Raw genomic sequence first — 18,299 nt, 5'->3', positions numbered from 1 at the left:
TCTACTGTAAACACAGAACAAAAACAGTGTAATAGACATAACCCACTAAGAACATGTTTCAAAGGTCTCTGCCAACACCTAAACTCTGAACAACATTTTTATTATGTATAAAAGTTTCTATTTCAAATCCCAGTCATACATACAACAAACTGCAGAATCCCACTGTGAAGAAGGACGCAAAGCATCAAAACTTGTATTATCCTTAATTCATAGAATCAAAACTGGGTCTGTATTAGCTCTGACTGCTCTTTCATCACCACAAATCACAACAGTTCACTGAATTCAATGCCTTTGTGGCTCTATTTTGAAGCCTTTTAAAATGAGCTCAGAACGAGCTACTGAAGGATGATACTATCAGAATTTTTTTATGGGGTACACAGGAAAACCCCCAAGAATTTTGTGAAGATAGAACTGTAATACCATAAACTACTAAGAAAAGAGGAAAGCACAGAGTAGGATGTTGTCTAAGAAATGTCCCTTCCTTCATCAGATCCTGCTTTCTAATGAACATGGCCTCCCTGTGAGACTCCTTCCTGGAGGACTTCACCTCCTTCCTGCTAGAAGGGAATTATTCATTTTACTCACTCTTTTTGGAACAAAATTCACCAGTCCTCCAAAGTAGTCTTTTCTCCTAATTGCCTTTCATGGGACAAGCTGGCAGCTCATGGCTTGGACAGATTCACTCTGTGCTGGGTCAAGAACTGGCAGGATGGCAGAGCTCAGAGAGTGGTGGTGAATGGTGCCACATCCAGTTGGCAGCCAGGCACTAGTGGTGTTCCCCAAGGATCAGTGCTGGGCCCAGTCCTGTTCAATATCTTTATTGATGACCTGGACAAGGGCATTGAGTCCAGCAACAGTAAGTTTGCAGATGACACCAAGCTAGGAGCAGGTGTGGATCTGTTGGAAGGTAGGAGAGCCCTGCAGAGGGACCTGGACAGGCTGGATGGGTGGGCAGAGGTCAATGGGATGAGATTGAACAAGGCCAAGTGCAGGGTTCTGCACTTGGGCCACAACAACCCCAAGCAGCACTACAGGCTGGGGACAGAGTGGCTGGAGAGCAGCAAGGAAGAAAGGGACCTGGGGGTACTGGTAGATAGTAGGCTGAAGATGAGGCAGCAGTGTGCCCAGGTGGCCAAGAGAGCCAATGGCATCCTAGCCTGCATCAGGAACAGTGTGGCCAGCAGGACAAGGGAGGTTATTCTGCCCCTGTACTCAGCACTGGTCAGGTCACACCTTGAGTCCTGTGTCCAGTTCTGGGCCCCTCAATTCAAGAGAGATGTTGAGGTGCTGGAACGTGTCCAGAGAAGGGTGACGAAGCTGGTGAGGGGCCTGGAACACAAACCCTATGTGGAGAGGCTGAGGGAGCTGGGCCTGTTTAGCCTGGAGAAGAGGAGGCTCAGGGCTGACCTCATTGCTGTCTACAACTACCTGAGGGGACACTGTTACCAGGTTGGGGTTGGCCTCTTCTGCCAGGCAATCAGCAACAGAACAAGGGGACAGAGTCTCAAGTTGTGCCAGGGGAGGTATAGGCTGGATGTTAGGAGGAAGTTCTTGCCAGAGGGAATGATTTGCCATTGGAATGGGCTGCCCAGGGAGGTGGTGGAGTTGCTGTGCCTGGAGGTGTTCAAGAAAAGCCTGGATGAGGCACTTAGTGCCATGGTCTAGTTGACTGGCTAGGGCTGGGGGATAGGTTGGACTGGATGATCTTGGTGGTCTCTTCCAACCTGGTTGATTCTTTGATTCTGTGAAGTGATTGCAGTCTCATTCTGGCACCATGCTGGGAAGACAGGGGAGTACCACAGGGCATGAAAAAGGAATAGCAGCATAGTTTGCTTCTAATTTCACCTACAACTGACCTGTCCTGGAAGTAACACGATCCAAGTCTCAGAAGAGAAAGATTGTCAAAGGGTTTAGGGCAGAGATATAGCAAGGCTAGTTGGTGCAGAACAAGGACAGCCAAACTGCACCATGACAGTATTGGTGCCTGTACTAGGATACTGCTTGCTGTAACACATGCGTTTAGAACTCATGATAGAAAGAACACATAACCATATAGTTGGCCATTAATATGACTAAATCTTAACAACTATGGCTTCTACACTGGCCATTGTGGGTCCACACTTTTATAGCAGTGTTTCTTCAGGGATATTTTGTTGCTTTACTGTTGTACAGGCACAAAAGAAGCTCCAACTGAAGAGGTAAAAATAGCATTACTAAAATGACAGACAAAGTAACTTCTAGCCATTAACAGATGCAATGGGTTTTTTTACTCATTTTCCTTAGGGCAGAAATACATCTTAATATCTTCAAAGGAACAGACAGAAATGGAAAACTGTTAGTACTATCTCTCCCTGGGCCAGCTCACTGAATAGAAAGATGGAAGATCTGATGATGTCTCCTGATTTTCTGCAGAACTATGTATCATGTGATAAAAGCTTTTAGGCTAATAGTTCTCCATATAATGGTGCCATGCTGTATGCGTGATCATATGCTGTATGTTCAGTACATAAATAATAAAAAGAAAATATAACATCATTCAGCATGTAGATTGCTACTGTTGAGGGACAGCTGGCAAGGTATCTGGCAAAGTATCTCACCTCTGTTCCCCGAAAATGATGGAGAAGCTTATTCTGGAGGTCATCTCTAGGCACATGGAAAATATTATCAGGAGTAGTCAGCATGGATTTGCCAAGGGGAAATCATGCTTGACTAATTTGAGAGCATTCTATGATGCTGTAACTGAATGGGTAGATGCAGGGAGAGCAGTGGATGTAGTCTACCTTGACCTTAGAAAGGCTTTTGACAGTCTCACATAACATCCTTGTGAGCAAGCTCAGGAAGTGTAGGTGGATTAGGAACTGGTTACACAATGGAGTGCAAAGAGTGGTGATCAATGGTGCCAAGTCCAGCTGGAGACCAGTGGAGTCCTCCAGGGATCAGTGCTGGGTCCAGTCCTGTTGATCATCATCTTTATCAATGACATTGATGGGGGCACAGTGTGTCTGCTCAGCAAGTTTTCTGACAGTACCAAACTGAGAGGCTTGGCTGACACACCTGAAGGCTGTGCAGCCATTCAGAAGGCTTGAATAGACAGGAGAGCTGGGCACAAAGGAATCAAATGAGGCTCAGCAAGGACAAGTGCAGAGTCCTGCAACTAGAAAGGAATAATAAACTGCACCAGTACAAGCTGGGAGGTGATCTGCTAGACAGCAGACCTGTGGAGAAGGATGTGGGAGTCCTGATGGACAACAAGCTATCCATGGGAGAGCAATGTGCCCTCGTGGCCAAGAATGCCAATGGAATCCTGGGGTGCACTGAGGAGTGTGGCCAGCAGATCAGGGAGATTCTCTTCCCCCTCTACTCTGCCCTAGTGAGGCCTCACCTAGAATACTGCATCCAGTTCTGGGCTCTCCTATTCAAGAGGGACGGGGATCTACTTGAGAGAGTCCAATGGAATTCTATAAGCATGATTAGGGAAATGGAGCACTGCCTTATGAGGAAAGGCTGAGAGACTTGGGCCTTTTTAGTCTGGAGAAGAGAAGACTGAGAGGGAATCTAATAAATAAATATCTGAGGGCTGGGTGTCACAAGGGCAGGGACAGCCTCTTCTCCCTTGCACCCTGTGACAGGACAAGGGGCAGTGGATATAAACTACAGCACAAGTTCCACCTCAACATGAGGAAGAACTCTTACTGTAAGGGTCAGGGAGCACTGGAACAGGCTGCCCAGAGGAGTCTCCTTCCCTGGAGACTTTCAAGACCTGTCTTGATGTGCAACCTGAGATAGATTCTATGGTCCTGCTCTGGCAGAGAGGTTGGACTCAAAGATCTCCAGAGGTCTGTTCCAACCCTGTGATCCTGTATTCTGTGACACTCAGAAACAGTGATCACTTCATTCCAGAACACAGTTTCACTCTCAGTATTAAAAGGCAGTTACATTTCTGTAGAAATTAATTTTGCTGTTGATAGATAATTTTACTGTTGAGGGATGTTGAGGTGCTGAGGCAAGTGCAGAGGGCAACCAAGCTTGTGAAGGGAGAATAAATCTTATGAAGAGCATCTGGAAGAGCTTGGGCTGCTTAGTTTGAAGAAGAGGATGCTGAGGGCAGAGCTCATCACTGACTACGAGAAGATGAAAGTTTGTCGTGGGGATGCTGGTCTTGGTCTCTTCTCACAGGTAATAAGTGATAGAACAAGAGGGAGCAGCCTCAAACTGCAACAGGGTAGGTTTAGACTGGACTTTAGGAAAAGGTTTTTCACAGAAAAAGTGGTCAGACATTAGAATGGGCTGCCCAGGGAGGTGGTTGAGTCACCAACCCTGGATGTGTTTAAAGGCTGTTTAGATGTGGGGCTTGGGGATATGGTTTGGGGTGAAACTTGTAGAGTTATTGTTTGGACTTGGTGATCCAAAGGGTCCTTTCCAACCTGAATGTTTCTGTGATTCTATGACTGTTACTTTTGCATCACCAAAAATACTTAGATATCCTCATCAGATGACCTGGAAGCACCCACTGAACATGCTGATACACTGTTAGCTGAGAACTTGCCACACAACCAGAATTTAGGTGGTCTATCTTAGAAGTGGCAAGGGGGAGGGAAAGTTAGGTTTGTGGTTTCTGCTGCCACTTTTACTTTTTTCTGTACTCTTCTGCTATGGTAATTGTGCACTGTATTATCTAATTTTCAGTAAAACTCTTTTTCTTAACTTTATCTCAATCCAGAGGGTTTTTTGTGTTACTTTCCCTCACTTCAGTTTTGAGGAAGAGGGGGTGTGAGAGCTGGCTGTGCTAACCTAGGACAGCTGCTACAGAAACAAAACTGCATGCAGGCACACTAAAATTAGTGTCTGAGTTGCTACAGCCTTCCCTTATGATGCTGCAAAAGTAATATAATTGCTCAGTATCTCCATTTCCTAATTTCTGCCTAGGCATTTTGCCACACCTTCTGTATATTCACTACTCCAACCCTCTCTGTGTGCATGGGTTAGCTAAACTCTGAAGTTCTTCCTTGATGTAAACTCTTATGGGAGGTAACAGAAGCCAGTCCACAAAATCTGTATGAAGCCAGCCCACATATTGTTATTTCCACACTAATGTATGCTAACTTTCTAACAATCTCTGTTACCACTGCTATAAAGAATACTATTTTTGTGTTCTACTTACCGGTATTTTTTAGCAAGGGCATCTCTTTCTGTTTTCTGTTTTGCAAGCATTTTATTCAAAGTCTCTTGGGTCTGAGACAGCCTTTGGATATACAGATCTGTTCAACGTTTTGATATGAAAAAAATAATTATAGCAACAAGCAGAATAAAATAATCATAATAATAACATTTTACATGTATCAAACACAGAGCCAAAATATGAACGTATTATTACAGCAGTACCTTATACTGTCATGCAGCTCTTACAGCTCTTACTGTCATATAATCTTGTAAAATTATAGTACTTTTAATGAAACTCTCCACAGAAATCATTAAATGCAAGTTTAACTTAAAAGGAAACAGCCTGAGTACTGAAAAATGTTGAAGTACAAATGCCTTATCCAGGAAATTACTAAGAGAACAGGACAAAGAACTGTTCCACAGACAATCAGCACTAGAATTTCTGAAGTTCTCTATTGCATGGAGCTACACTACATGACAATTATATGTGAGGCTACCTGCAGAAGTTACACAATCTTAAGAACGTGGCTAAAACCTTTATGTTTGAGGTACTACAAAACACTGCAATGAGCTTAGATTGTTGCAAGTTACATATAATGGTAAATACATATCATAGAATATCACAGAATCAACCAGGTTGGAAGAGACCTCCATGATCATCCACTCCAACTTGTCACCCAGCCCTATCCAGTCAACTAGACCATGGCACTAAGTGCCTCATCCAGGCTTTTCTTGAACACCTCCAGGGCACATTATAATTTAACATAGCTTCAAATCCATATTATGGGAAAAAAAAGATTATAAATTGTCATTTTCTATCAGCTGCAGTTGTTCGAGGTTTTATATCATTTAGGGCAGTGAGAGAGATGGTGGAAATGCTCACCAAGCCACTTTGCATCATTTAACAGCAGCAGACTGTACTGCGTGCTTGAGGATTTTTTTGTGAATTAGGAATTTGTCAAAGTTCAATGTTCTTGTTCAGCCTTGTGCCTCTTTACAAGTAATAACTATGATTTAGCTTAAGAGGTGCAAGCAGATCACCATGTTAATTTCCCTCTTAGCCCTAAACAGAGACTGACACTTTAATTTTGCTCAATTATGAAATTATGAGATTCCTGTCTATAGGCTTCTGCCTGTTTGTGTCATCTACCTGTTTATCAAGTATTTTTCAAGAAAACATACTGATTTTAATTAACAGATCATATGCCATAAAATTGAGTTGAGAGCTATAGGGATAAATGTACTATTTTACATATAATTTGAAAGCTCCATCTTATATTCAGGAATATAATTTTTTAAAAGCCCTGTCTTTTCTGTCAGGAAGCAAAAATGTTTGGAGCAACCTAGATGGTAAAGGCAGCTGAGGAAGCAACTTTGGTCAGAGGTGTTCTTGTGTTGCTACTTGAACAGTAAAGGCATAGACATAGCTCAAACTGCTACACAGCACCAGCATCCTGATCTAAAAAGTCAGTTGCATTTAGAAGCATCTTGAGATTAACTTTAACTGAGACTTGACAGCCCAAGACAAATTACACCTCTGGACACCAGCATTTCTGAAACAGCCAATCATCCACAGTGCCTGCCTTAAAGATTTCTCTTTTTTTCCATGAAATTGTTTTGGCCTCCTGAAAGTCCAACGCACCAGAGTGCAAACGCTACATCTTGATCTTGGAGGGGCTCATGTACTTATAACTGAATGATGTTGCCAACAGTCTGCATTCATATCTGTGTTCAGTATGTGATCAGGTTGACCTGAAACATGTGCCCCCTCAAGTGGCATGCTTTCCTTTTTTGTCATCATTCCTACGTAAACTGCAAATACATAAGAAAAGCACTTACCTGGGAGCTGTTATTAAAATATTTTTCTCTGAAACTATATATTTCAGAGGAGATGTTAAAATAAATGATGTCCAGTACAATCTTAAAAACAATTGTATTACCAAAGACATTTCTCACCCACCACCCAAAAGAAAAAAAAAAAAAAAAAAAAAAAGAGATGAAACAACTCAAATTTACATCTACCTGCATCTTTGGAAGTTCTTAACTCAAAGAGCAAAAGTTCCTTTTGGTTTTTTTCTGCATTCTGTATCGCAGCAGCAGACTTGTGTTAAGAAACACAGAAATAATAGTAAGAAGTAGGTAAGTGCACCATACAAAACACAGGACATGAGGCATGGCCTGCAGGATAAATACTGGTGGACTCCAGTCATTTCTGGCAGTGTATTACTGTGTAAAGGCAATGGCATGCATGTAGGACAGACATAAATAGTGCCAAGGGTATGCTCTGCAAGGGCCTGCCACAGCCTGGTTTTGCCCAGGCATTCAAACTAGTCAGTGCTCAGAGTCTCACTTCTGAGCACACTGCAGGGATAAGACTGTGAACGTCACCATGACAGCATCACTGAGCAATGTGGGCATAACCTACAGGCAACAGCAAGAGCTTTCCAAACAAACAACTTGTGCAAAAAATGTACTGGCTATTTTAAATTAAGATTAAACCATTTTAAATATATTAATTATCATGAAGAAAAATCAAAGAGCCATTTTGGAAATGTGATGAAAAGCCTCAGATCTCCTGAGCTTTTTTCTATTCATACAGGCATTAAGAAGCATATATAATTATTGAGTACTGTTTCAACTATGAACAGCAATCATGTATAGAGAGAAGTCATGATATACACACTTACATACTGTAAATCACAGCTTATATGCTGTTAGCCTTGGCATGATGCTGTTTTCATAGAATCACAGAATCACAGAATCAACCAGGTTGGAAGAGACCACGAAGATCATCCACTCCAACCTATCCTCCAGCCCTAGCCAGTCAACTAGGCCATGGCACTAAGTGCCTCATCCAGTATTCTCTTCAACACCTCCAGGGACAGTGACTCCACCACCTCCCTGGGCAGCCCATTCCAATGGCAAATCACTCTCTCTGTGAAGAACTTCCTCCTAACATCCAGCCTATACTTTCCCCGGCACAACTTGAGACTGTGTCCCCTTGTTCTATTGCTGGTTACCTGGGAGAAAAAAACAACCCCCACCTGGCTACAGCCTCCCTTCAGGTAATTGTAGACAGGAATGAGGTCACTCCTGAGCCTCCTCTTCTCCAGGCTAAACAACACATTCTAAAGAGTTTGTTACTGGAATGATATTTTTATGTTATTCAGTCAGTAAATGGCTCCACACAGTACTATTCTACAAAGCAACTTGACAAAAACACTGAGTTCCATGGGCTGGTACAGAGAAGGCTAATGATGCTAGTGAAGGTCCTGGAGAACAGGTCTTGTAAGGAGCAGGAGAGGAAACTGTGTTTGTTTAGAATGGAGGCGGCTTCTTGTCTAGAACTGCCTGAAAGGAGGTTGTAGTAAGGTGGGAGTCAATCTCTTCTCCCCAGTAACAAGTGATAGTACAAGAGGAAATGGCCTCAATTCGCACCAGGGGATGTTTAGATTTGATGTAGAAGAAACTTCTTCATTGGAAGGTTATCAAAACTCTATTATCTATACTTACCACGCTGTATTTCTCATGTTGTGACTCCAAAGCTGCATCATCATTTGTATAGAAGTTGCAACAATCACGTTTGGATGTCCTTGACCTCAGTGAGTATCTCCTCTCTCCACAATTATGAAAAAATAAACAGCAGCATAATAGGCTAGATAGTTAATATAGGTTACAAAGGTGCAGTGGCAGACCATATCTTAATGAAGTATCTCAGAGGTGCAAATTAGAGCAAATTTAGGTAGCGTAAGGAAGTATAAGGAAGTAAGTCTTTAAAGCTACTGCTTTCAAAAATTCAGGATTTCTGTGAAGGGAAATACAGTTAACAGTAAAAATCTGAAGAGCCAAAAATGTCCTTATAAGTCATTATCCTAGGGGGAAAAGCCTCTCCTATTTCCTGTAAATAAATAAAATGGAGCAGTTAAAGATTATTTAGAGTTTAAATTATCAATGCCAGACAATATGTAGCTCCCAAATCAGCAGCATGATAACATATTTTTTTTCCTTATGACTACGGGGCAATCCCATGTTTTATTTTACAAAACTAAAGTACCTGTGATTTCAGTACTCTCAACAGGAAGTGCAGAATCTGTGCTGCTGTAAGACTTCAGCAGTTCTTTCATTTCACCATCACAAGCTTGATCCAAAGCACTTATCCCTGAACCATTCTTCTCACAGGGATTTGCTCCATGCTGTAGTAGAATCTTGACTGCCTAATAAATATTATTTGTATTGGGACAATTGTTATTGTGGGCTTATAATACATCTCTCTCTCTTGTATAAGGCACTCTAAAACCCACTACACTTGCAATCTCCATTAAGCAAACATGTTTAATTGGCTATTACCCACATATCTTACATTTCTATTTTTTCCACTGAAATGCACAAATAATCCACAATTTGGGATTAAATTTACCATATTTATGGTATTGTTACAGACAGCAATGACAAAGTTTCATTACCCAAACTGAAAGGAACTGGTCAGTTAAGACCAAAATCCAGAAAATCAGTGAGTTTTTTTTTCTGTAGGTGTTTAATAGTGACTATGGGTTTTGTTTACATGCACTGATGATTTATTTTCCCTCTAATTCTGAATTACTTGCTTATCATTGTTTAATTGCAAAATGTGGAAATGAGATTAGTCATAGAGGAATTATCTATCACGCAAAATGAAGATCAGATGAAAAGGTTGATGAGGATAGAGCTTGGATGGTAAAAACTTTTCTCACCTTTACTATTTATTCATCTTTTTCACACTCATGGTGCTGTTAAGCATCAGAAGATACCAGAAAGAGCATATTCTCTGAAAGTTCAGAATCTTCTCCACCGGTATTCCTTCACAATATTTAATAGTATCTCACAAGTTTTCAAGAACTCTACTGATAGTTTGGCAACAGGCCTATGAAATCATCCCTTTCATTTTGTCTTTGTTTGTAGAGAGGAAAAATGTGATGAAATATCAGCTATTTTAACAGCAACAGAACTGGTATGTTTGAGCAATTCCAGCATCACCTTTTAACATTTAGTTCCTTGGAACTCTTTGTGTCATAATGACACTTATTTGCTTCTGTGCACTTCTGGGCCCTGCCATTTAAGGATGTGAATATCCTTGAATGCATCAAGGAGGGCTGGAAGGAATGTCTTGTGAGTAGTAAGAACTCTGTTTTTTTCTAGTTTGGAGCGAAGGAGGCTGAGGTGCAACCTTATTGGTCTCTGCAGGTTCCTGACGTGAAGTAGAGAGGGAAGTGCTGAGCTCTTCTCCCATAGATTGTGTGATAGGATATCTATCTGTGAGATTCTCTGAGATTCTGTGAGAATGGTTCAAAGCTGCACAAAGGGAAGTTTAAACTGGACATGGGAAGCACTGCTTTACTGAGAGTGTGGCCAAACACTGAAACAGGCTCCATAGAGAAGTGGTTAAGGCCCCAAATCTGTTGATGTTTAAGAGGGTTTTGGATGATGCCCTTAGAATCATAGAATCATGGAATCATAGAATCAACCAGGTTGGAAGAGACCTCCAAGATCATCTAGTCCAACCTATCACCCAGCCCTAACCAATCAACTAGACCATGGCACTAAGTGCCTCATCCAGTCTTTTCTTGAAGACCCCCAGGGACGGTGCCTCCACCACCTCTCTGGGCAGCCCATTCCAATGGGAAATCATTCTCTCTGTGAAGAACTTCTTCCTAATATCCAGCCTTAATAACCTGTTTTAACTTTTGATCATCCCTGAAATGGTCAGGCAGTTGGACTATATAAGCACTGTAGGTTTCTTTCAACTGAAGCAGTTTATTCTATTCTAGAGACATATAGCACAGTTTTCATGGGAAGGGATCAGTTAATGGAAATACAGCTGATATGTAAACAGCAGGGCTAGGGGTTTGTCATGGTTCTGTTTTAAATTTCCCAGAGACTCAGATATAGGTAATAGAACCAATAACAATTTATAGGATGCCTTTCCCTCTTCCTCCTCCCTTTTTTTTTCTTTTAAAGAAACGGAATTAGACATAAGGATGAAAAGGTAAAACACACCCAAATAAAGTCTCACTTCGATTTGGAAGAGAGAAAAATGTAACGATAAATAAAAGGTATTTGAGGCAGAGGAGTTACAAAAAGGTACAGGGAAGGGGAAAACAAGATACAAAATATATATACACAACCAGATTGATGGCAATGGGTTTTCCACACCTTGTGGATTGGTGGCCACGTGGTAAAACAAAGAGTAGCAGAAACAGGAAAGTGATGCTGTCAAGCAGGGAGGCAGGGCAAGAAAGAGTGAAACAGGATTAGGGGGCTAGACAGGACAAGGGAGCGGACTAACCACTACACCTGGAGAAAGGGTTGGACCCACCCCTAGGGAGGAGTCAGGAGGACCTGGGGTCAGGGTCAAGACCACTCCCCCAGGAGGGTTAACCTTTTACAGAGTTTTACTTCACAAAAAAAGAAATCTTCTCTGAAGAGGGTGGTGAGACAGAGACACTGGTTGCCCTGAGAAACTGTGTACGCCCTGTCAACAGAAAGTGTTTGAAGTCAGGTTAGACACGAGGCTTTGGACAAGCTGATTTAGTGAAAGGCTACGTCCCACAGGCTCCTGTCTGTAGTAGAGCAAGTGGAGAATGCTCAACTGCAGTGTTATTTTTAAAAACTCCAATATATAGGACAGAAATATGAGAAGTGTCTGAATTTTTAACCTGTGACTGCTGGATTTAAGAAAAGTCAGTGTACAATTACAGCTGTGACTACTGAAAAATATTTCTTTCTCTAATTTTGATCACTTTGAAGAACACTGGCCAATTTTCTAAGTGGAAATCTACACTAAAATTGTATTAGGAACTTTGACTTTCCTTATTTAAACCAGAATTATATTTTGCTGATCCTCTGCTGGGAAATGTGAGAGAAAAATATACCTCCAAATAATTGCCAGAAACAGCATCATGGATAGGTAAAATACCATCTCGACCTCTGTGGTTAACATCAGCACCAGCTTTCAGCAATTCTGAGATCACTTCAGTAAATCCCCCTCTGCAGGCTTCATGCATTGCTGTCCAACCTAATAAAAGCAAGGTGACACATACAGCATGCATCAGATTTGGAAGGATGCAGGTAGATCACTGATTAATGATTATACATTTTGCTGTATTTACTGCACTTATAAGCAATGGATAAAAATCTTGTATGAACTCTTAAGATAAAAATCTTACATGAAATCTTAGAACAGAATAAAATACAATCAGTCAGGGTTGGAAGGGACCCCAAGGATCATCTAGTTCCAATCCCCCTTCCATTAGCAGGGACGCCCTACCCTAGAGCAGACTGGCCACAGTCTCATCCAGCCTGGTCTTAAACACCTCCAAGGATGGGGCCTCAACCACCTCCCTGGGCAACCCATTCCAGGCCCTCACCACTCTCATGCTGAACAACATCCTCCTCAAGTCCAGTCTGAAGCTCCCCACCTCCAGCTTTGCTCCATTCCTCCTAGTCCTGTCACTACCTGATATCCTAAAAAGTCCCTCCCAGCTTTTTTGTAGGCCCCCTTCAGATACTGGAAGGCCACAAGAAGGCCACCTCAGAGCCTTCTCTTCTCCAGACTGAACAGCCCCAACTCTTTCAGTATGTCCTCATAGGAGAGCTGCTCCAGCCCTCTGATCATCCTCGTGGCCCTTCTTTGGACACACTCCAGCATGTCCACATCCCTCTTGTAATGGGGGCTCCAGAACTGGATGCAGTACTCCAGGTGGGGTCTCACCAGAGTGGAGTAGAGGGGGAGAATCACCTCCCTCGACCTGCTGGCCACACTTCTCCTGATGCAGCCCAGGATCTAGTTGGCCCTCTGGGCTGCAAGTGCACACTGCTGGCTCACCTTGAGCTTCTTGCCCACCAGCATCCCTAAGTCCCTCTCCTCAGGGCTGCTCTCCAGCCACTCACTGCCCAGCCTCTCTTTGTGCTTGGGATTGCCTCGACTCAGCTGGAGGAGCTTGCACTTGGTCTTGTTGAACCTCAGGAGGTTGGCTTGTGCCCACTTCTCCAGCCTGTCCAGGTCCCTCTGGATGGCATCCCTGCTCTCCAGCATGTCTGCTGCACCACACAGCTTGGTGTTGTCAGCCAACTTACTGAGGGTGCACTCGGTGCCACTGTCCATGTCACCGACAAAGATGTTGAACAAGACTGGTCCCAGGACTGGTACCTGAGGGACTCTGCTTGTCACTGCCTCCACCTGGACAGCCACTCTTTGAGTGCAGCTATCAGGCCAGAAATCTTGCAGTGCCAAGGTAAATTATTTTTTATATAACACAGTTTACTTTAGAGAAAAAAAAATCCTATGATAAGCAAAAAAAAATCCCAATTATTCTACTAAAACAATAAAAGAAACAAAATAACAGAGTAGAAAGACTCTAAAAATTCAGAAGCATAATAGTCTGACTTCTAATCCCTGTGACATTTTATTATGTTAAGTCTGCCAGGCATCCAAAATAAAATGTCATCATTCTGAGACTATAAAACCAGAAATGCTTTATGCATTTAGGTAGGGGGGAAACAATCAAACAAACAAACAAAAAACCCCAGAATAACCCCAAAATCTACCACTTTTTAATTTGATTTTTGTCCTCATTTCATAAGGAGATAAGATCTGTGTGAATGTGCTTCAGACATGTATATATTCATGTGTGTAAGCATTAGTTCTCTTGCCAAACTTTCAAGTCCACTTTACACACATATCTCTGGGAACATGCTCTTCAGCAGGGCAAGACCTGACTAATGACTCTGCTGAGAAAAAGGCCACATTAGCTCCATCCAGACACAAAATCCATGGATTCCCTGAATGTGCTTGTGCTTTGTGATTAACTGCCTTTTCTCCTCACTGCTACACTATAAATCAAGAATTCATAATTACATCAAGATGAAACAAATTACATAAACCCAAGTATACTACAAATTATATAATGACAAAAGCCTGTAAGAGATCAGCTGTCAAACCTGTATTGTCCTGAGCATTGACACAAATTCCAACAGATATTAGATCTTTCACCAAAGGTAAATCTCCTCTCCTAGCAGCTATGTGCAGCTGAGTTTCCCCTTGTGCATTTCTTTTCCTTTGTATCTCCGTCCTGTATCTCGTATGATAGGTGTGATCTAGAATTACAGCTTCTCTTCTTGTGGATGGGAAGGACCCTAAACACATATTAGGTGTTCGTTAGAAACCACCAAAAAATGTTTCTTTGTGAACAAAGAATTAAGCTTCATAACTCATTTGAATTAACGTAAAAGCGTGCAATAGTGTTGCCTTAATTATTCAATAACATTAACTGACTACAAAACAAGGTTAGAAGATACTGCATAACAGCTCAGATAACAAATGGTCCCTATGCAAATTTACAGTTCAAATCTAGACAACAGGGGTATGATAAGTCAGAGATCAATAAAAAGGGTAACAGTGTTGACATTTACACTGTGCAGAGGTAGGGAGTATGTTATGTTTCTCCATGGGCTGCTTTCAAGTTACCCAGGCATGCCTGCTAAAAAGATAAAGTACATACACAAAGATACTTAAGAAACTACATTAAAAAAAAGAAGATTTGACCATAACCACTTTTCCATTCCAGTTTCTCAATCAGGGAGAAGCTAGGTTTCTACATTAAGTATTTTCACAGTTGTAGTACGGTCATGAAAGGCCAAAATAGGCCTAAACATGTCCTGGCTTGCCCAGACATGTTTTCTGCTTCCTCTCTCTTCTGCTGATTGGGGTAGCAACCACGGGAAAGGAAAACAAAAGGCCTAAATGCCTTCCAGTCTCCTTCTCTCTCCCAAACTTGTTTACAGGATATCCACACATGTTTATACACTTGTGTTCTGCCATAAAAAAGTAAAAGCTTGCCAAACTTGACCATATTAGGTTAAACTGCCATTCTGATTGGCTGATCTGTGGCCAAACAGCCATTAGTCTTGGGATGCACTGATAAAAAGAGATGAGCGGGTAAACACAACATGCTCTGTCTACTGTGATTCTGACATTGCTTCTGCCTCATTGCTCTCTGCCATTGCATCCTGACATGCTTTACTTGCTACGTAATAACAAGCCCAGATACTTTGGGTTTGTCTATCTGGAAACTGCCTTGCCCCAAGTGTACCAGGATTAGGCATTAAGTGCCTAAATGTGAAAGGCTCATTTAGTAAGTGTGACATTGTGCCCGTTCACACATCTACAAGATATCCTACCTGCACATCTGCAAACCTCTGTGCCAAGTGTGGAGTTGTCCAAGAGGAACCAGGATCAGGTCAGGGATCATCTGCCCCTCTCCCAGCACCCTGTCAGAGCTCAGGAAGAACTAGAAGACTACCAAGACACCGACAGAACTCCCTGCAAGTATTTGAGTACGGTCTGGAAACTGTAGTTAGCCATGGGAATTTGGAGATAATTTTTTAGTAAATATTCAAAAGCCTCTTTGCAAAACTCTAAAACTCTGTATGTAATTCCATTTGCCTTCCTCCTCAAGCAGAAAGGAGCTTCTCGAAACCCTCTAGTGGGCAAGTGGTATAATTGACCACAAAAACCTCTCTTCCAGTTCTAATGGCTTAATGCTTGTTATATTATTGCTAGTTATTTCATAAGTGCTCCAGGTTCTGTTCTCATCTGTTGTGCTGGTTTGAGGCTAACTGGAATATTTTAATGAGAAAAAATAGATTGTAGGCTGGGAAAACAATGGTGATGCCTACTTCACTCACAGGCTTGCTGAGATGTATAAAAACAAGGACACAAACATAGATAAGACAGTGTCTCTGTTGGATTGTGTGTTTCTCTTCTGCTTGATCTGTGTAACCCAACTAATCCTTCTGCTTCTAACTCCCCTTGTCAACCCTCCAAACTCACCTTGCATGTAAGGCAGACTCTGGGATAAGGTAGAGGGGCAGAAGGAAGGTGGAAGGGTGCTTGGAAGCCTCTCCTGGGGAATCTGAGTTCTGGGAAGGGTGTTGTGTTTCTGTATTACTTTTAACTTGTATATTTCTGTATATAGCTGTACATATATTTGCAATATGTTGTAAATATCTGCTTGTATATTGTGCTAAGCTGTGAATATAAAGCTTCATTTCTTAACTTCCAGCCAGCTGAGTCTAGTCTGGGTGATTTCATAAGTTGGGGGGGGGGGGGGGGGGGGGTGGGGGGGTGCGGGGAGAGAGGAGCAGGTAACTCCCAAACCATCGCATCTGAGTAATGTTTTCATGACCATTGCAAAGAACCTATTATTTAAAATCCTGGTTGGTGACAAGAGTCCTGAATATCAAAATTACTAAACTATATATACTTTTTTTTTTTACTGAATCCTGCCAATACCTACCATAACAAACATGAAAAAGACCTGTAAATGATTTACAATCCCTAGGTTAATGTCTATTGACATAGATGAATTGCCTTTTAATTAAACCTGTGCAGGACTGGACCCAAAATTGTAAATAAACTTGATCTGATCCTTCCCTTACTAGTTCACAAAACACACAACACTCACTACATTTTATCGTGTGATCATCGGACAAGTCCTAATTCTGACTGCTTCAGGTAAACAGACACAACAAATTTCAAGTGATACAAAATTAAATTTAAAAAATATTGATTTTGCACATAGAGTAAGGACAATACTGTCCCTTAAGCTGCTACCAAAATATAGGATGTTTGGACCTGCAAAACGTCGACAATGTCTGTTCCTACTCTTGTAATAATATGCTAACACGTTCTGGTTTAGTTCATTGCACTCTTTCTCTGATGTCTCAAAAATCTATTCCATGCAAAAACAGCATTTTCCAACTCTTATCCATATTTCCTCAGTTACTCTATGGACAATTATTTATTGCATCTCAAGCATTTCATCTTCTCACACAAGCTGTCTTCTCAAATATTTTCAATTATCAGCAACCATTGCTACCAAGCATCTTCCATGATTTGACAGCTGCTTTTCTTCCATGATTTGACAGCTGCTTTTCTTCAGGCTCTTGGCTTCTAGCTAGAAAATTTGCCTTTCCAAGTTTTTTTTAACCATAAACTACAGAGCTTGTCATCCAAGACTGTTTGGAAGAACAATGAAAGACATAACTGCAATTACATTAAAGTCAGACATACACTGAAGACCACAGAATGGTCTGGATTGCAAGAGACCTCCAAAGGTCATCCAGACCAATCCCTTCTGCAGTAAGCAGGGGCATCCTCAACTAGATCAGGCTGGCCAGATCCGTGTCAAGACTTACTTTGTATATCTCCAGGGACGGGGCCACAACCACCTTTCTGGGCAAACTGTTCCAGTGTTCCACTATCTTCATGGTAAAGAACCTGTTCCTAACATCCAATCTACAGCTGTTCTTCTCTACTTTGAAGCCCTTGCTGCTTGTCCTATCACTACAAGCCTTTGTAAACAGTCTCTCCCCATCCTTCTTGTAGGCCCCCTTCAGGTACTGGAAGGCTGCTACCGGGTCTCCTTGGAGCCTTCTCTTTTCCAGGCTGAACAACCCTAGCTCCCTCAGCCTGTCTTTGTAGCAGAGATTCTCCAACACCCTGACCAGTTTCATGGCCCTCCTATGGACCTGCTCCATGAGGTCCATGTCCTTCCTATATTGAAGGCTCCAGACCAGGACACAGTACTCCAGGTGATGTCTCACCAGAGCAAAGCAGCAGAATCACTTCTCTGGATCTGCTGGCCATGTATCTTTTGATGCAGCCCAGGATGTGACTTGCCTTCTGTGCTGCAAGTGCAGACCATCTACTCATGTCCAGCTTCTTGTTCATGAGCTCCCCAAAGTACTTTTCCACAAGACTGCTTTCTATCACCTCATTCTCCTGTCTGTACTGATAGAAAGAATTGTTCTGGCCAAGGTGCAGAACCTTGCACTTGCTCTTGTTGAACCTCATGAGGTTCACATATGGCCAAGTCTCTCTGGATGACATCCCATCCCTTTGGTGTATCAACAACACCACCCAGCTTGGTGTCATCTGCAAACTTGCTGATGGTGCACTGAATCCCACTGTCCTCATCATTGATGAAAACATTAAACAGCACAGGCCTCAGTACAGACTCCTGAGGGACTCTACTCATCACTGCTCTCCATCTAGACTCAAGCCATTGAGCACCATCCTCTGGATGCAACCACCCATCCAG

At 42.2% G+C, this 18,299-nt stretch overlaps 1 protein-coding gene across 1 annotated transcript in view; it reads right to left on the bottom strand.

The window, feature by feature from the left end:
• The window catches only part of ANKRD31 (ankyrin repeat domain 31), an 81,427-nt gene that overhangs the window by 21,168 nt on the left and 41,960 nt on the right, over positions 1-18,299 (bottom strand). Inside the window, 7 exon segments of the mRNA XM_064176330.1 lie at positions 5,162-5,258; positions 7,183-7,261; positions 8,674-8,777; positions 9,215-9,374; positions 12,069-12,211; positions 14,137-14,309; positions 16,028-16,046. Coding sequence (XP_064032400.1) covers positions 5,162-5,258; positions 7,183-7,261; positions 8,674-8,777; positions 9,215-9,374; positions 12,069-12,211; positions 14,137-14,309; positions 16,028-16,046 — 775 coding nt within the window.

Source organism: Pogoniulus pusillus, chromosome Z (assembly GCF_015220805.1).
Source record: "Pogoniulus pusillus isolate bPogPus1 chromosome Z, bPogPus1.pri, whole genome shotgun sequence".
Taxonomy (NCBI): domain Eukaryota; kingdom Metazoa; phylum Chordata; class Aves; order Piciformes; family Lybiidae; genus Pogoniulus; species Pogoniulus pusillus.
The sequence above is the reverse complement of the archived record's forward strand: the minus strand, read 5'-3'. Positions and strand labels throughout refer to the sequence as shown.